General features: G+C 38.7%; 2 protein-coding genes across 5 annotated transcripts in view; both read left to right on the top strand.

The window, feature by feature from the left end:
- The first annotated feature begins 8 nt into the window (after positions 1–8).
- On the top strand, positions 9–12,077 carry LOC124394859 (multiple epidermal growth factor-like domains protein 6). Its single transcript, XM_046863341.1, has 19 exons — positions 9–132; positions 213–416; positions 508–657; positions 1,361–1,540; positions 1,846–1,962; positions 2,044–2,193; positions 2,626–2,778; positions 2,887–3,102; positions 4,598–4,702; positions 5,779–5,923; positions 6,053–6,264; positions 6,631–6,849; positions 7,437–7,543; positions 7,721–7,874; positions 7,977–8,076; positions 10,469–10,635; positions 11,490–11,723; positions 11,874–11,945; positions 12,040–12,077. The coding sequence occupies exons 2-19, from the start codon at positions 272–274 to the stop codon at positions 12,075–12,077; spliced, it is 2,664 nt and encodes an 887-aa protein (XP_046719297.1). The 5' UTR covers positions 9–132; positions 213–271.
- Positions 11,994–19,673, top strand: part of si:ch211-286b4.4 (zonadhesin) — a 26,141-nt gene continuing 18,461 nt past the window's right edge. For 2 of the 4 annotated variants that reach the window (XM_046862742.1, XM_046862740.1), the window contains exons 1-15: positions 11,994–12,061; positions 12,496–12,616; positions 12,693–12,843; positions 12,935–13,074; positions 13,211–13,360; positions 14,457–14,582; positions 15,898–16,053; positions 17,000–17,116; positions 17,196–17,357; positions 17,443–17,661; positions 18,024–18,191; positions 18,319–18,408; positions 18,633–18,848; positions 19,001–19,179; positions 19,260–19,362. In XM_046862742.1, the coding sequence (XP_046718698.1) occupies positions 12,562–12,616; positions 12,693–12,843; positions 12,935–13,074; positions 13,211–13,360; positions 14,457–14,582; positions 15,898–16,053; positions 17,000–17,116; positions 17,196–17,357; positions 17,443–17,661; positions 18,024–18,191; positions 18,319–18,408; positions 18,633–18,848; positions 19,001–19,179; positions 19,260–19,362 (2,032 nt within the window). In that variant the 5' untranslated portion in view covers positions 11,994–12,061; positions 12,496–12,561. The remainder of the gene's footprint in view (positions 12,062–12,495; positions 12,617–12,692; positions 12,844–12,934; positions 13,075–13,210; positions 13,361–14,456; positions 14,583–15,897; positions 16,054–16,999; positions 17,117–17,195; positions 17,358–17,442; positions 17,662–18,023; positions 18,192–18,318; positions 18,409–18,632; positions 18,849–19,000; positions 19,180–19,259; positions 19,363–19,673) is intronic. The other 2 variants (XM_046862741.1, XM_046862743.1) reach the window with 2 other exon arrangements.

Genomic DNA, 19,673 nt, shown 5'->3' with positions numbered 1-19,673 from the left:
TTTATATCACAGAGATCTCAGGCTGTAGTTTGTGCCCACCAGGGCAGTTCTGTGGAACTGTTGGGCTAAGCAGGCCATCAGGGCCATGCCAGGAGGGATTCTATTGTCCTGGCGGTGCTATTTCCTATACAGGTATGAGCAATTAAATTATCCTTCTGCAATCATGATGATCTCATTAGTGTCACTAATGTGGCTAATTAACATGTACACAGGTGCTGGCACAGAGGGTGGACTCTGTCCCCAAGCACACTACTGCCCACTAGGCAGTGTTATGCCTCTTCCATGTCCAGCTGGTACCTACACTAACCTTACTGGACAAATTAAATGTAGTGTCTGCCATGCTGGATACTACTGCCCAGAGAGTACCAGCAACTACACAAAGTTCCCATGCCCTCCTGGATTCTACTGTCCTGAAGGTATAGCATGAAAAAATCCTGTTTCTAGTCTATTTGCTTGTTTATCATACAAAAGTGCTCAGTGGCATAATGCATTGAAACTTTTATACAGGCACAAGGCATGCCACCCAGTTCCCATGCCCAAGAGGCTACTATAATCCTGAGCCTATGACCCAGAGCTTGGACAGTTGCCTGCCCTGCTTGCCAGGCCACTACTGTGAGAAGGAAAGACTAACAGCTGTGTCTGGGAAATGCAAAGCTGGTTAGTTGCTCAATATACTGTACTGTTGGAATATACAGTATATAGTATTTATAAATAAAAATATATAGATTTATAGTGATGTAATATACACTCAATGCACATTTTATTAAGAACACTTTCTACACATCCATGCAATTATCCAATTAGACAATCAGAGACAATCCAATGTTTACATTAACCATCGGATTGGGGACAATTGTGACATACTTCTTGGTCTCCTGAAACTATCATTGAAAAACATCCAGTGAGTGGCAGCACTACGGACAGAAACATCTTGTGGATAAGAGAGGTCAATGGAGAATGGCCTAACTGATTTAAGCTAACATAAAAGCTATATTAAGTCAGATGACCACTCTGTACAATGGTGGTGAACAGAAAAACATCTCAGAATGCACATGTCAAAACCTGAAGTAGATAGCAGACTACAATAACAGAACACCAGTAAACACATAGCCAGATTATTCATGTGAATATTATCACATATTTCCTGAGGGAATAATTATATTTCAACCACAGAACACACCATATATGCACATGTTCTAGCAATTTTTTGTTAGAAGTCTGCATTGCTGTTTTGTCAAAATTTCTTCCTTCAGGTGATTCTGATATTAATAATATTAAAACAAAACAAAGAGAATGTGTTTTCTGCTCAACTTTGATCAATAATGGACCCTCAGGTTTTGTTTTTCTCTTTCTCCTCCAGGCTGGTTTTGTGTCTCCGCAGCCTGGAACCCTCAACCCTTTGATCTGGACAACTACACCAGTGCTAACTGTCTGTGTCCAGCCTCCTCCACTGGGGGAAGATGTCAGACAGGGTTTTTCTGCCCAGCAGGCAGCTCCGAGCCATTACCCTGCTCTCCTGGAGCCTTCTGTAATGCCACAGGTGGATTAGATATTTTTTTTAATTATTTTCTTGAAGTAGTAAATAATTAAGGTCTGAGTAACTGAAGGCTATGCTACGCATGTGGTTTACAGTAATTAGTTAAAGGATAGGGAAAGATTGATACTTTCTTGTGTCACTTTGTAACAGGGAATACCTTGTGGTACACACTGAAGCATAATCTATGGTTCTGCATAAACAACAGACTGAATAATTGTCTTTATTTCCTTTTGTTGTTTTTTTTCAGTGGTGAGATGCAGAAAATGTGTTTGACTAAATTAGAATAAAACAGTTTATTTCTTCAACAGGTTTGGCTTTGCCTAGTGGTCCCTGTGCTGCAGGTTATTATTGCGCTGGGGAAGCAACTCAGTCTAAACCAACAGATGGCATCACTGGTGATATTTGTCCTCCTGGCTCCTATTGTGGTAACTACTGCTCACTGGTCAACCTTGATGTATATGCTGACAAGACACCTGACAATTCATTATTCTCTTACTCTTAATCAGATGAAGGCTCTAGAGGACCAGAGCCATGTCCAGCTGGAACATTCTCTGCAGTGGCAGGTTTAAAACATCGTTCTCAGTGTCAGTCATGCAGAGCCGGATACTACTGCAGTACGCGAGGCCTGAGAGCTCCTACTGCACCTTGCAGTCAGGGTAAATATAGCAGAACACTCTTTGTATCACACAGCACTGAAAGTAAAGTCTTGTTCATGTGGGATTAAATCACTAGTTTTGCCCAGTAATTATTTTTGACATCAGTAATTATTATCACCATCGATGTTTCATTTAGGGATTACTATCTTGGGAGAGCGTGTATTGGATTTTATTAATGCTAATGCCCGTGCACCTAATTATGCAGGTAGATTAATGTTTAAGCATTGAATTAGGAAAGATTTGTATACCTGTCCAGAACTTTATTAACATCCGTCAAATGAAACTCAAGACGATTCTATTTGACACACACAAGCTATAAATCTCCCCGAAATAGAGAATAATTTAAGTTCAAACGCCTATTTATAGAACCTCACAATCCATATAGTCATGTTTTGAGGCTATGTCTATCTGTCCTTGTCCTCTGTATGACAGGTTATTGGTGTCCCCTTGGTCAGACTGACGACCTAGCTCTACCTTGTCCGCTCGGTCATCAATGTCCCTCAGGAAGCCCTGTCCCAGTTATCTGCCCCTCTGGGACTTACCAGGACAAGCAGAAGCAGGCCAACTGCACAGTCTGTGAAGAGGGCAAGATATAAACATCTTGTTATGAACTAAATTACGTGCTGAATATGAATTCAATTTCATCTCATTTCTTAATTCATTGTCACTATATAATTTCTTTTTTTTTTTTAGGTTTTTACTGTGATGAGAGCTTCAGAGTCAATAATGTATCTGTCCGGCAGTTATGCCCAAAAGGATATTACTGCCCTACAGGAACCCGCTATGCCACTCAGTTTCCTTGTCCTGCTGGAACCTACAACCCAAAATATGGCATGAACAGCCTTCTCAGCTGTCTTCTGTGCCCAGTAGGACACTTTTGCCCATTTGAAGGCTTAGCAGAGCCTGCAGGTACCAATGGGACATACAGTGTCTCACAACAGTGTGTACACCCCTGATATTTCAGCAACCATTTCAGTATATCTTCTGAAGGAACAATACTATAGAAATAAAGCTTGGATATATTTTAGAGTAGTCAGTGTGCAGCTTGTAGAGCAGTACACATTTACTGTCCTCTGAAAATAACTAAACATACAGCTATTATTGTCAAAACAAAAGTGAGTACACCCTAAGTGATAACAGTTGTACGTCACTTAACTATGCAAAGCCACATGTCCTATTCATCATGTTCATGTTTTTGCCTGCTTGACAGGACCATGCAAATTTGTGTCTCTTGTATTAGAGCAGTAAAATTTGGTGCTTTGAGTACAATTCTCTCATACTGACCATGTTCAACATGGCCATTGTTGCTTTCCACAAAGATGGCCTAGGTTGTAAGAAGATGGGTAACGCGTGGCCAGGGTCATACAGAGATTTTCCAAAATGGGTTCCACTTGGAACAGGCCTTGCAAGGGTCAATTAAAGAAGTTGAGTCCTCGTGTTGTGCGTCAGGTGCAGAAGCTGCTTTAAAAAATAGACGGATGAGTGCTGCCACCATTAGAGGTTGCAGACCATATGCCGCACATTGCAACGAGTTGGTTTGCGTGACTCTTCTGAAGCTGGCTCACAAGAAATCCCACAAACAGTTTGCTGAAGACAAAATGTCCAAGAGCATGAATTACTGGAACTGAGTCCTTTGTTTTGATGAGACTAAGTTAAACTTGTTTAGCTCAGATGGTGTCCACCATGTTTGATGATGCCCTAGAGAGAAGTGCCAAGTAAATTGTGTCTTGCATCTAGTCAAGCATGGTGGTGGTAGCATCATGGTCTGGGGCTGCATGAGTGCTGCTGGTACTGGGGAGCAGCGGTTCAAGGGAATTTGGATTCCAACATGTACTGTGACATTCTAAAGCAGGACATGATGCCCTCCCTTCAGAATCTGGGCCGAACGGCAGTTTTCCAACATAATAACGACTCAAAACACTCCGCCAAGATGACAACTGCCTTGCTGAGAAAGGTGAAGGTGATGGAGTGGCTAAGTATGTCTCCAGACCTGAAACCTGTCAAACCCCTGTGGAGCATCTTCGAGGGGAAGGTGGAGAAGCGGCATGTATCTAAAATCCAGCAAGATGTCATTATGGAGGAGTGGAAGAGGATCCCAGCAACAACCTGTGCAGCTCTGGTTAATTCCATGCCTAGGAGGATTAAGGCAGTGCTAGATAACAGTGGTGCTTACACGAAATATTGACACTTTGGACAAGGTTTTGACTTTTTTACTTAGGGTGTACCCACGTTTGTTTTTTGTACATTAATCTATATACAGATAAAATGGTTTCTACAATGTGAGGGGTGTACTCTCTTTTGTGAGATACTGTATATATACAATTCTGTTAATGTATTATAATCATTGATTTTTAGCTCAGCTAGATTGGTCAGACTGTGTCTTAGAAATATGACTAAATTATAGGATTGTGCATGTCTGGATACTGGTGCAAAGAGGGATCCCACTCGGCCAGTCCTTCTGCTGGATCCTCAGGATCACTTTGTCCAGTTGGATACTTCTGTCCTAAAGGTGATACATCCGTCAAAATTTTACATATTGTCATATTTAGCATATTGTCATAAAAATTAATTGTGAAAAAACTACAAGAATATGCATTATAGATTTACAATCTTCAACAATAGAGCTTTACATTAGTAAAATACACCTAAAGATTCCTTCAGCAGACTTATTACATGATTATGCTGAAGGAATCTTTAGGTGTATTTTACTAATGTACAGCTCTATTGTTGTAGATTGTAACTCTATAATGCATATTCTTGTAGTTTTTTCACAATTCATTTTTTGATGCTAAGCTGATGTAATATTTAAAAATAAATATAATCAAGTATTGGACACTGCTAAGCTCTAGACAAACATGGCAGTAAAAATACAGGCTAAATATACACCCCTTAGAAGGATTTTATTCAGAGAACTAAAATCTTGACAAGTAAATAATACAAAATACATCTTTTTAGCAAATGACTTTAATTTCTAGCATATATTAACTTATTAGCAGCTTTATCTGTGAATAGAAAATATTCATTGGAAAAGCATTCACCCCACAATTTGGAGATTGAATTCTGATGATGCCACAGCCATCCATGGCTGGAAATCTAAGCGTGATAAATCACACTGACACTAGACGATCATGGGCGTCTTTGAGCTCACACATGTGGAGGTGGGCGGACAGTGCTTTCCTCTGAGCATGTTATACTGCCCCCTGATGTTGCATGAGCAGTAGTTTAAAAAGATACAGTTGGCTGGCTTTGCCTGCCTTGGAGGAAACATGGCCTTTGCCCTAAATGGCTGGGAACTGTCTTGAGATAGCGGCAGGATGCCTTATGGGTGGAAATTGGCCAAAACTAAAATTATGGATGAAAAAAAAAGGAATAAAAAAGTGTTAACATGCTTAGCAATTCTTTTTTAAGGGTTACTCTGTATACTTTTGTAAAAAATGTGTTTTCTTACATGATAGAATAAGAACCCTTAACTAATAAGAACTCTTTTTTCTAAGAGTGCATGGAATGAAACTATGATTCTAGGTAATATGGTAGGCCATACCGTGAGATTTTCTTTTAATTCAGTTACAACACTATGCATTTTAGGTACAACCAACCCAGTGCCATGTCCATTAGGCACCCTGTCAAACATCACCGGTCAGAAGAGTGAACATGAGTGCCAGCCATGCCCTGGAGGATTTTACTGTGCCAGCACTGCCCTGTCGCTGCCCACTGGATACTGCTCTGCAGGGTAGGTGCAATTAAACCTATTAAACCATTCTAAAAGTCTTATATAGTACTTAATTAGAGATGGTAGTTTAATCGAAAAAATAATAATAAAAATAAAAAAATCATAATTAATGTTTTTTTCCCCCGAAAGATTTTATTGCATTGAGAACGCAACAACCTCCATGCCTACTGATGGGACCTTAGGAAACGTGTGCCCACAGGGCCATTACTGTCCGATTGGAACTGCTCGACCTGTGCCATGCGATCTAGGGACATTTATGACTTCAACACAGGCCTCTCAGTGCTGGCCCTGCACTGCTGGCTGGTACTGTGTTAATGGGGCTCGGTTACCATGTCCACAAGGTTAGGATGATTTTCACACACACAGACATCTATTAACATCTTATGTATGTCACTTAGAATAAGTCCAGCTGATTTGCTAAAATAATGAAGACAAAGGACACAAGTAAGACATTTAAACTATACAATTGTTACAAAACCATAGTGTGACTTGAAGAAGATGAACATTTGTCTATCTTTTTTTTCTCGAAAATGAAGCTGCCATACTTGTGAAATTGATTTTCTCATGTTACTAGGCACCATCTGCTCCAAACAAAGAACTGGGACGAAAAAAACAATAAGAAAGCAAACAGCGCCACACTGTGTGGATATACTGTATGTGACTTATGGTTCTAAACCAGTCCCTGAAACTTGCCTATTTACCTTTAGGTTTTTACTGTCCAGAGGAGACAGCGTATGAGTGGAGAGCTTGTCCACTGGGAACGTACAGTCCAGTCTCTGGCCTAAGTGATCTCTCCCAGTGTAGGAAATGTGATGGAGGACACTATTGCTCTTATCAGAATTCCACCGCTGTCTCTGGACAGTGCTCTGCTGGATATTACTGCACACGTGGAAACACCTCACCACAGCCGCTCACCTTGTCCACAGGTATAATGAAAATCACAATGAAAATGAATGATGCGGTTCTAAATGGAATTAGTTGATTGCCTGACTCAATTAAAGAGAATAACTGAGCTGCTTTTGATAACTGAATAAATATAGTTGATTTTGAGTTGTTTGTTGTTTGTTAATTTTTATAAAATTATTTGTATTAATTTAAGAATACCTATGAATGCAGGCTGAAGAAATTATATAATGTAGGTAAAAAAAAAAAAATAATAATTTCCAGTATGTTAAAATTTTGATTTACATTATTTGATTGATAGTTTAGTACAATGTTGTATTTAAATAATGCAATTTTAGGTATTAAAAAGACACAAAGAAAATGTTTATTATAGATAAAAAAGAAAAATACTCAAAAAGCACTGCTGCCATCTCAGTATGATCCTAGGCTTTGAATAAGAAAACAGTAATGTAAAAATCTAAATGCACTGTCCAAATGCATAATTTAATGTGTAACCCCTACACTTTCAGTTTCTATTATAAAGATCTTGTCTTAAAGAGCTACTCAAGACCTAGAAATTAGTCCCTATTCCTGCTTTGTAATCAGAACAAAGAATCTGTTGTTTTCCTAGGAGATGGTGGACCCTGTCCTGCAGGTCATTTCTGTCTAGAAGGAACTTCTGACCCCCAGCCTTGTCCAGTGGGGACTTTTAGTAATAGGACCAAATTAACTTCAGAGGTATGACAACAATTCTTAAAATATAAAACAAAATGTTTAGAACACTATATACTTATTTCAAGGTCACATTGTTGATTAATGATTTATTTATCTTCAAAAAGTGTGTCCGCAAGTATGATCTTCTTTTAGTTTTATTATAAATGAGAAAAGTTAAAAAGACACAACTTTCCCCTGCAGGACCAGTGTATTCCCTGCTCTCCTGGTCATTACTGTGACACACCGGGGCTCACTGCTCCCAAAGGGGAATGTTGGGAGGGTTTCTACTGCAGCCAAGGAGCCTTGCTGCCCAATTCAGTAATCAGAGACCACAGAGGAGGGCCATGTCCTGCAGGTTGTTTAGTCTTTACTTTTCGCATTGAATGAATGAAACTTTTTTCACTGTAAAAGCCTGCCTTCAAATGTTAACTGTGATGTGTTTTTTTTCATGCCACAGGCTATTTTTGTCCTAGAGGATCCAGTGTTCCCCAGTCCTGTCCACAAGGATTCATAAGCAACAGTGAAGGACAAGCCACCTGTAACCTCTGTCCCCAGGGGTACACTTGGTTTTATGCGTAAACATATTAAATGTGCCAAGCAGTGTTTATTATATTAAAACAGGTATAGGTAATCCCTTTAATCACGTAACTGTCTACTAATTACGTTGAAGACATTGAGGGGGGAAAAAGAAAGATATATATATATATATATATATATATATATATATATATATATATATATATATATATATATATATATATATATACAGTGAGGAAAAGAAGTATTTGAACACCCTGCTATTTTGCAAGTTCTCCCATTAGAAATCATGGAGGGGTCTGAAATTGTCATCGTAGGTGCATGTCCACTGTGAGAGACATAATCTAAAAAAAAAAAAATCCAGAAATCACAATATATGATTTTTAAACTATTTATTTGTATGATACAGCTGCAAACTAGTATTTGAACACCTGTCTATCAGCTAGAATTCTGACCCTCAAAGACCTGTTAGTCTGCCTTTAAAATGTCCACCTCCACTACATTTATTATCCTAAATTAGATGCACCTGTTTGAGGTCGTTAGCTGCATAAAGACACCTGTCCACCCCAATCAGTAAAAATCCAACTACTAACATGGCCAAGACCAAAGAGCTGTCCAAAGACACTAGAGACAAAATTGTACACCTCCACAAGGCTGGAAAGGGCTACGGGGAAATTGCCAAGCAGCTTGGTGAAAAAACGTCCACTGTTGGAGCAATCATTAGAAAATGGAAGAAGCTAAACATGACTGTCAATCTCCCTCGGACTGGGGCTCCATGCAAGATCTCACCTCGTGGGGTCTCAATGATCCTAAGGAAGGTGAGAAATCAGCCCAGAACTACACAGGAGGAGCTGGTCAATGACCTGAAAAGAGCTGGGACCACCGTTTCCAAGGTTACTGTTGGTAATATACTAAGACGTCATGGTTTGAAATCATGCATGGCACGGAAGGTTCCCCTGCTTAAACCAGCACATGTCCAGGCACGTCTTAAGTTTGCCAATGACCATTTGGATGATCCAGAGGAGCCATGGGAGAAAGTCATGTGGTCAGATGAGACCAAAATAGAACTTTTGGGTCATAATTCCACTAAACGTGTTTGGAGGAAGAAGAATGATGAGTACCATCCAAGAACACCATCCCTACTGTGAAGCATGGGGTGGTAGCATCATGCTTTGGGGGTGTTTTTCTGCACATCGGACAGGGCGACTGCACTGTATTAAGGAGAGGATGACCGGGGCCATGTATTACGAGATTTTGGGGAACAACCTCCTTCCCTCATTTAGAGCATTAAAGATGGGTCGAGGCTGGGTCTTCCAACATGACAATGACCCGAAGCACACAGCCAGGATAGCCAAGGAGTGGCTCTGTAAGAAGCATATCAAGGTTCTGGTGTGGCCTAGCCAGTCTCCAGACCTAAACCCAATAGAGAATCTTTGGAGGGAGCTTAAACTCCGTGTTTCTCAGCGACAGGCCAGAAACCTGACTGATCTAGAGAAGATCTGTGTGGAAGAGTGGGCCAAAATCCCTCCTGCAGTGTGTGCAAACCTGGTGAAAAACTATAGGAAACGTTTGACCTCTGTAATTGCAAACAAAGGCGACTGTACCAAATATTAACATTGACTTTCTCAGGTGTTCAAATACTCACAGTGGACATGCACCTACGATGACAATTTCAGACCCCTCCATGATTTCTAAGTGGGAGAACTTGCAAAATAGCAGGGTGTTCAAATACTTATTTTCCTCACTGTATATATATATATATATATATATATATATATATATATATATATATATATATATATATATATATATATTCTTTTCTTTGGCTTTCTTCTATTAGGGGTCGCCACAGCGGATCATCAGTCTCCATACCCACCTGTCCTCTACATCTGCCTCTTTCAACCCAACGACCTGCATGTCTTCCCTCACCACATCCATAACCCTCCTCCTTTGCCTTTGTCTTTTCCTCCTCGCTGGTAGCTCCATCCTCAGCATTCAGCATTCTCCTACCGATATACCCCATGTCCCTCCTCTGCACATGTCCAAACCATCTCAATCACACCTCCCTCACCTTGTCTACAAAACTTTATATATATATATATATATATATATATATATATATATATATATATATATATATATATATATATATATATATACTTTACTTGTACTTAAACTCTAAATAAACTTTGCCATTATTGGAAGTAGCCCCCATACGCTCACATGAATAGCACGGTTACACAGATGCACCGTTTTATGGGACACTTTATTTTAATTTATTTTATTTTCACAAAGAGAAAGATTTGTGAAATTCATGGCTCGCTTGGGTAGGATTACAAAAAAAAAGTTATAACCTACAATTTAGTTATATTTAACTGAATTTCATGTTTTTTATTTCTATCTTTAATATAGCTACTACTGCCTGGCTCATGACTCTCTCACTGAAGCCAGAGACTGCCCAGTGGGTCATTACTGTCCACCAGGCACATCCCTAAAAAATCAGTATCCCTGTCCTGCAGGGACGATTAATCCTTATACAAGAATGGACAGTGCAGATGACTGTTTACCATGCACTCCAGGTACAATACTTCATTATCTTCCCTAATTAAAATAACAACTAAACAGAATTTATATCTTGGTTCACGGTTGTATCTTTAATCACCTGATCTTAACTTTCAATAGACTATTAGTTTATTAGTCTTTTGCATGGTGGGTTGAATGAGACCCTGCACCCACAACCACTCTTTTGTGACTGGATACTCCTGCTGTATCTACTAAAGCTGTAATGCTTATGCTGTTTGCATGGAAATTAATTCCAGTTTTATTACATTTTCCTTAAAAAGAAAAGAAAAGCTGAAATTTATTTTGTAGAACACTTTAGAGTCCGTGAAACTAAATTAGGTAAACTAGTTATCAATCTGCATAATTAGGCTTTTCCAAGAAAAGAGATCTTTTAAAAGAAAAGATTACTGGTTAATGTTTACGACAAACAAAAAAAGTTCAAAGGATTTGGTTTTTGAAACATCTTGATAATGAAAGAGATCAGAGGAAAATTTCCATACTGGTTTGAGTTGCCAGGAAGTGGAACTTAATATAATCTTTTGATTTGTCACTGCAAAATGCCAGCTACAGGCCCCTAAAATGCTCACCCTCGCCCTGGTCAATAGCACAGAGCCACTTTATGTGTTCTAAATGTAGGGTGGAAGGCAAATTAAATGGATTTTGTTGCTGTAAAAAGATGCTTTTAAAATTCAGTTAATTACAACAAATTTGCGGTTAACACAACCCCTATAATTCCAAAAGTTATACATTTGTGTTAGACAGAGACACTAATAATAATTTACACGTGAAGGATAGAAATGAATTTAAAAACACTACAAATGTTTTTTCAGTTATTTAATAAAATATATTTGAAACATTCTCTTTAATACAGGCTTTTTCTGCAAAGCTCTGGGTCAGAGTGCCCCATTTGGACCATGTGGAGCAGGACATTTTTGCCTATCTGGGGCTGTGTCCCCAACACCTGAAGATGGAGTGACTGGGGACCAATGTCCTCACGGTCATTACTGTCTTGTGGGCTCCTCTGTTCCACTGCCCTGTCCATCTGGCCACTACAGCAACAGCAGCAAGAACACAGAGCTCTCAGCCTGTTTGCCATGCCCTGCTGGTGAGAGCATAGATGAGCCCAAACTAATCAGAACAAACCAACTGCAGAAAACTTTTACTGTAGTGACACTTTTGTACAATTTTGCCACTTTTTATAAACCATTATTTGCACAACCTTTTTTATATTGGCTGGATACTGTCTTTCTTGTAGGATTTGCATGCTCCAGCAGGGGGCTCTCTGCTCCTTCTCATGTCTGCCAAGCTGGCTATTACTGCCCACAAGGTCAGAACTCCAGTCGGCCTGTTCAATATATGTGTACACCTGGCCATATGTGCCCCCCAGGCAGTACTACTCAGATTCCCTGTGTTCCTGGTAGCTATCAAAGCCTACACACACAGGTTAGCAGAGGTTTAAAGCATTATTTCTGCATCAGAAATTTTCTGACCCAAGTTTTAAGATTCCCTTGCATAAGCTCACCTGATCCACTCTAATGTTGGAACACAATCAATACTGATGATATTTAATACATAATGTCGTTACCATTGATTATGTTTTACCGTCTAAAGACATTTGAGGGTGTTATCTATGTGAAGCTGATGTATTCATTCCATTTGATTTCTGGAAAAATCTAGAATGTAAAAAAAAAAAAAAAAAAAAAAAAAAAAAAGATTTTGTTTTTACTTTTGTATGTATTTAGCAACTAAATCTACATGCATCAGCTGTTAGCATTATTATGCAGATATCTTTTAGGCCCTATAATATTACTTAATGATAAGCAATAATTCTAAGACTACACTTTGCTGAACTGGCAGTACAGTGATTTTTTGTGCAGGCAGAGTGTTTGCTCTGTCTGCCTGGATATTTCTGTGCAGGCTCAGTTGATCCTGAAACAGGGATCATGAGTGGGACTACCACACCTGTCCCATGTCCTGTGGGGCATTACTGTCCAGCAGGTAAACTAAATTCCCTGGAATATGCTAACAAAATTGTATGTTTTTTTTAACCTTATAGAAGTTTCTATTCCATCAGGTACTAAGTCTGGGCATGAGTTTCCCTGTCCAGCTGGGACATACAGCAATGAGTTTGGTATGTCCAGTGTTGGACAGTGTATTCCCTGCCCCAGTGGACTTTACTGTGGCTCCTCTGGCCTGTCAACACCCACTGGTGAATGTTCACCAGGGTGAGAATGCCCACAGTCCATAACGCACACTACTACATCAGGTGGCACAAATGACTGTTTGCTAACCTGTACTTTTCTTATTTTTTGATAGATATGTGTGTATCCAGGGTGCCTCTCAGCCACAGCCACCTGATGATGCCACAGGAAGAAAATGCCCAGCAGGTTTCTTTTGCCCAGCAGGCACTAGTTATATGCATTCCTGCCCTCCAGGAACATTCAGTTCATTAAAAGGTCTCACCAACTTTTTCCTTAAGCTCATATTTTACTTGCTGTGTAGCAGTTAAAGTCCTATTAGGAAATAATGTATGTTTATGTATAATTAAAGATGCAACGTGTAATTCATACTGCAACATGTGCACATGAATAGGGGCAGCATCCATTTTGGAGTGTCAGTCATGTCCACCTGGTCGGTACTGTGCAGACTATGGGTTGACTTCACCGTCTGGCCCCTGCAACCCAGGATATTACTGCAGTCTCAAATCAGTGTCCCCTACACCTCATCATAACCGAAGTTACGGTAACTGCATTCACACATGAAAGTTTGAAGGAATATTTTGTTTTTCCTCCACACATTAAATACACATTTTTAACCATCAGCCAGCTCTTGAATATTATATTACAGCCACCAATACGGGGAATCAGAATCAGGTTTATTGGCCAAGTGTGTTGACAAACACAAGAAATTTGGTTCCAGCTGTTAGTGACTCTCAAAGTACAGACATAAATAAAAAGTATACATTAGGCTCATATGCTTCTTCTGGGACATGTGAAGCCAGTAAACAACACTTTTTCCAAACTTTTGCTAATCAGAGTGACATACATACTACACTTGGAGAAAAGAGCCCTCTTTGGCATGCATAAGCCAGCAATTGGCTAGTCTCACTGTGATTGATATGCCATTCTTCACAGGGGTACAAAGATCATGTTCATTTTGCATCGTTGGCTCTCAGCTGCAAACTTCTGTGGCTCAGGATTCAAACTTACAATCTTCCAAATTTTCCTGCATACTACTATGCATTTGTAGCACATGTACAATTTCATTAAGTCAGAATTTTCTCCTTTTTATAGTGAAGTACAACTTTACTACTACTAATAATATATTATTATTATTATTATTATTATTATTATTATTATTATTATTAATAATAATTAGATTTATTGGATGAGACATAACATGATAGTGTCTTGAGGTTTTGTGGTTGATCGATATATTTTAGAGTGTTCTGTAGTTAGAGGTCCCCAGAATTTAGTTAGGACAAGAATTAAAATACATAGTGTGTCTTATCGAAGCTGTTCTTATGCAGTTTTAACCAGTTTCAAGCATTTTTCCCTTGAGGTCTTGTGGTCTCCATGCACAATCAGGCTGAAACTGGGGCACAGTATATCTGATAGAATGAAAGCTTTTCCAACCAAATATGTTAAGCAAAAATAAATATCACCTGCAGGCTTATACTCACTGTCCTCAATGTAGTTTACATTGTATTTTTTATCAGTTAAAAATATAAATCAAGAGTACATTCCCAAGTGCAGTATATACAAATATAGAAAAATATAGAGTATGATTTTTACAGTATATCAAATATTAATTTTATTATTGTAATTGCGCCTTTCAGCAGATACAGTACATGGGCCAAATGATGAAGATGAACTCGATGATTTGGCTCGGATCACAGGGAACTTCTGTCCTCAGGGACACTACTGCCCCATTGGGAGTGTCCAGCCATTAAAATGCCCACCAGGTAGAGATGTAAGCACACAGCCAAGATAAGCAAAGAGCAAGTAGTACTGACCCATACTTACAACTTTTTACTCTGTCATGAAGGTAAATTAATCTAAATCTAGCTTTAAAATATAGACATAATCTTATCAAACCCTTAGGTTTGATAAATCAGGGTTTATTAGTCAGGGTCTGGAGTAGAGCATACAATTAGGCTATTTAAATAAAAATCATGCACAATTAGATTAAAGTGAAAAGTAATAAGTATTCAAACGCATTTTCTTATTTAATATAATTATACATATTCACTACACATTTAAATGGAAAAAAGTTGTCATTGAATAGAATTAAGTATTATAATAAAATTATAATAAAACTCACATGTAAAGGTAATCAAAAAAAAAAAAAAAAAAGGAAACCTAGACATTCCTTTCTTGCAAATTTTACCTGATGTCATTGAATAAAATTGAATATAACTATAATTATCACAACAGGTGAGGTTGAGACAGATAGAAATGCAAGGAGAGAACTTAAAAATGTACTGGCAGACAGATCTAAGGAAAAAATGCTAAAATTGTAGTAAAGAAACAAGCAAGGTTCAGCTGAGCTGCAAAAACATGAACTATGTAAAACTGAGGAATCAAAAAAATGTAACAGTCAGATCAAAACCTGATCATCAGACCGTAGAAAGGGTTTAGTAAATTAGCATAGAGCTCTGAGCATTACTTTGAAAAGGACAGATATGATTGTGTTTTCTATATAAACACAGACGGTGAGTACTGAATGCTTATAGGTGTGAATAATTAGTGATGTACAAACAGCCTCTAAGACAGAGTTCTTAGAGGCTGTTGCAGATTGTCTGGCAATAGCTTTTCTGCAATATATCTATAATAAAGACATGAAATATTCCATGTAACAAGTGATTTCATGGTAGATGAAAATCTAAACTGACGTTGAAAATGTATACAGGATTTTGCAAGTCCATCAGCGGGATTTATTCAACCTTGGGGAATTGAAGACTATTAACCAAGAGGAATGAGCAAACCATAATGCTGCAATAAAGCTAATTAGGAAAATGTACTAATGTTGCATTTTCTGAATATTTTTTCCGAGAAATATCCTCATTTGTGGTTATGAATGCATACTTTGATTATATGATATTAAAGATATGCATAAGTCAAAAGTTGGACAGGAAAAAAGTGGTCAATCAAACACATAGTAAAATTGTAAACACTGTTATATACACACCAGTGCATGTTTTTAAAAGTTGCTTAAACTGTATAATGCTTAAATACAGATCACTATGATGGCATTAACATGTACACGATTGTTTATAGGAACGTTCCTGGGCCGGTATGGTGCTGTTTCCGAGTCTGATTGTAACCCATGTGTGCCTGGATATTTCTGCCCTGACTGGGGTCAGAGCTCTGTGGAGCTTCTCTGCCCAAAAGGCTGGTTTTGTCCTGCAGGCTCTGCATTCGGACATAAGCCTGGTAGGTTGTATTGACAATGCTGAGTATTAGTTTCACATGGCTAGGAAAATGTACAGGCTAGTGCAGTGCTCCCTAACTTTTTTTTGCACCCCGAACCAGTTTCACACAAGGCAATTTTTACACGGACCTTGGGGAGCTTGGTGTCACACATAATTACACACAATAACATGCATATTATTTTACTATTATACATATTTTTTGATTCAATCATTAATTGAATTTTATATATAAAATGAAAACTATATAAATAATGTAAATCACAAAACTTGCCATCATGCAGAATCAGTGTAAACGTAATTTATCGATTTGAAACCGCAGACCATGAAAGTCAATCAAATGGAAATAAAAAAAAATAAATAAAAGTATTCTTTCTGTACAGATGGTTACCAAAATGATCCACTGCCCAGTACCGGTCCATGGCCTGGTGGTTGGGAACCACTGGAGTAGTGTACAGGCCTAGAAAGAGTCTTAGGAAAATGAGAAAAGTTATAAAATGCGTCAGAGTTATTCTATGCAACACTGTAAATAGTATTTTTTTAATACATGTTTGTAATCATTATGGTTCATTTCCAAATCATGCATTTATTCCACTGGGTAAATTGAACTTTGACACTGCACAGTGTTTTCCTACTCTATTTACTTTGGTTTCTTCACCAAAACTCTGGAAACGTTTAAATGAGAAATTGAAGTCACATGAAACAGGATTATTAGCGATTAGTAAACTTGTAGTCTGGACTGGAAAGTTATTAGTTTCATCCTCTACTTAATACAATTGTCTGTATTTGGTTGTTGGTGATGCTGTTGTTGCGCAAAAGTTAAAGAAAATTGACTTTAAGCCATTAACAGCAAGAAAATGTGAATATAAAAAGTGACCCTTATTTTGATGTATTTCTTCCTAAATTAAAGAGAGAGTGTAGGCTTGCTCTTTATTATGTTGTGTGTTCAGGTCAACAGTGTCCTCTTGGTCATGCATGTCCATATGGTAGTCCTAAGCCTGCCATTTGTCCCCCTGGTACCTATCAGTCTCAACCGGCTCAGCCGTCCTGCCAGACATGTCCAAAAGGTGAACATCGATGTTGTTATCCTTCAGAAGCATGTATACCTTCCGAATGTGTCATAACAGCTTTTCTGTCCTATTTCAGGATTTTACTGTCTGGAAGGTACATCTTCTCCTAAGCCCTGTCCAGCAGGGACAGTGAGTCAAGTTGAAGGATTGCAGTCATTGCTGGACTGCTCCCCCTGCTCTCCAGGCTTTTACTGCAATATTAGTGCACTCACCACTCCCTCGGGACCCTGTTCTGCTGGTCAGTGTCTCTTGCTGTTAATTGTATTGTTTTTCTCGGTCAGAGCTTGTTGCCACAAATTGCTTTCTGATCCATTTTCCCAAAGGCTACTTCTGTTTATCTGGAGCCACAGAGCCTAGGCCAGTCTCTCAGATATATGGAGATATCTGCCCAGCAGGGTATTATTGCCCTAAAAAGAGCAGTGCTCCTTTACCCTGTCCTGCTGGCTACTTCCAGCAAGATAAAGGAGCATCTTCTTATATGGCCTGCTCCCTATGTCCTCCAGGCATGTACTGCCCTGCACTGGGCTCTATTCAACCATCAGGTAGGCATATTTTAAAGAAATGTACACGCTATTCTTCAGTGGTATTTTTATTAATGTTAACTACTATGAAACAGTTATTAATTGCAAACTAAACAGTTAGACATAATTATGAAGACTAGCGCTTCCTGGGGATTTAGGGGCTTGCAATAGGTTTGCAAAATAATGTTCTATGTTATTTTCTGATTATTTTTATTATGAATGTCAATAATTCTGGAGTTGTTCTTACTATAGATCTAGGCACATTACAAACTGTACCCTTAATGAACATTGCATAAAATAACCTGGTCTATTGATACACACGATATACATTCTCTGTGATACAAAATAGAAAGTAAGAATAAGGTTAGTTTGATTGGTTTTAGGTTTTTGCTCTCCTGGGCACTACTGCACAGGTGGTGCAGATTCTGCAAAACCGAATGCCAAAGCTGTTCAGCTGGCATGCTTCTGTAACCTCTTGCCAGAGTCCAGCCGCAGAGAGTATCGTCTCTGTGCTCAGAGACACAACACTGCCTGCACATCTAATAGTAAAGGTATAATATTATGCCCAAAACAGTCAAAATCATGTGTTGTAGTTGAAATATAACCAAATTGCTTGTTTACTTTTTGCCAAAAATGGTATAAGAAACTGCATGAGTTTGAATCCAAGGCTTTTCTCAGATTTAGTGCTGAGTGAACTTAATTCAGAATCAGCTCTAGAAGACACACAAGCTGTATGCAGTGACTTCACAGGAGATATTTGCCCTATAGGTAATGACACTGACACACACACACACACACACACACACACACACACACACACACACACACACACACACACACACACACTATATATATAACTATATATAAACACACATATGTATGTATATAAATACACTGTGTATGTCCCTGTAGTTTGAAATATAACAATGACCTTAGAGAATTCATGTAAGGCACTTCTGTTTTTACTAAAATGTAATGAATGTCCTCTGCAGGTTTTTATTGCCCTGTAGGGTCATTTTTACCCCAGCTCTGTAATGCGGGCTCTCACTGTAATCAGACCAGCCTTCATGAACCTGTTGGCTTTTGTCCTGCTGGTTTCTACTGCCCTAAAGGCTCCTCAGATCCTTATGCTACAACCTGTCCTCCTGGACATTACTGTCCCCGAGGCACAGACTTACCCCTGCCATGCTTGCCAGGCACATTCAGAGGTAAGCTAATGCTTTTGAACGTGTGATTTTCAGTGATATTTGCAATCTATTTTAACACTTAAATGCTATATTATGTCAGTGGCAGCACTCTTGTGTTATTTAATAGACCTCTTTGTGGTTTTCATACATTTTATTTTGTGTTTATATATTAGACTCTGCTGGAGGAGTTAGCATAGAGGACTGTCTATTCTGCCCATCTGGACATTTCTGTGCTCAAAAAGGTCTAACTAAACCCAGTGGATTGTGTTCTGAGGGATATTACTGTCCTGTAGGGCAGAACTCATCACAGCCTGCAGAGCATAAATGCACAGCAGGTTACTACTGTGAAGAGGTGAAAAAATATTACAAAGTCTGAAAAGGTGCAGGATATTTTTATGGTATTCATTACCATTAGTAATTTACCAATTTTAGGGAAGTGTCACTGGCAGAGCATGCCCTGTCGGTAGCTACCAGCGCATGGGGGGCCAACAGAGGTGTGAGATGTGCCCTGCTGGTTTTTTCTGCCCTCATGAAGGTAAGTGGAAATCCATGAACAGAAGATCATTAGTTGGAACATGTTGCTCCAGCTTTGTAACAATCACTTTTCCAGCAATTTGTTGCCTGTCTTAACTTTTTTGTGACGTGTTGCAGCCATTAAATCTGAAATTGCAAAAATGGTACATTTCCTCACTTTCAACATAAGATGTAAAACAAAAATGTACACAATTTTTGCAACATTTTTGAAATGTTTGAGGTTTTGAGGTTTTTGAAGGTTGTTTGGAATGTTTTATCTGGACAACCATTCTAGAATTATTCTAATGTAGATTTTACAGGTATTTTTGTCCA

Source organism: Silurus meridionalis, chromosome 12, assembly GCF_014805685.1.
Source record: "Silurus meridionalis isolate SWU-2019-XX chromosome 12, ASM1480568v1, whole genome shotgun sequence".
In the NCBI taxonomy this organism is placed as follows: Eukaryota; Metazoa; Chordata; class Actinopteri; order Siluriformes; family Siluridae; genus Silurus; species Silurus meridionalis.
Note: the sequence above shows the minus strand (reverse complement) of the source record. Positions and strands in the feature narration are given on the sequence as shown.

What these genes read in the sequence shown, in the direction of transcription:
- LOC124394859 (XM_046863341.1), top strand. Translation starts at nt 272, where the DNA reads ATGCCTCTTCCATGTCCAGCTGGTACCTACACTAACCTTACTGGACAA. An exon ending in GTCTGGGAAATGCAAAGCTG is followed by an intron (nt 658 to 1,360) that starts GTTAGTTGCTCA and finishes TTTCTCCTCCAG; the next exon opens with GCTGGTTTTGTGTCTCCGCA. An exon ending in TCCTCCTGGCTCCTATTGTG is followed by an intron (nt 1,963 to 2,043) that starts GTAACTACTGCT and finishes ACTCTTAATCAG; the next exon opens with ATGAAGGCTCTAGAGGACCA.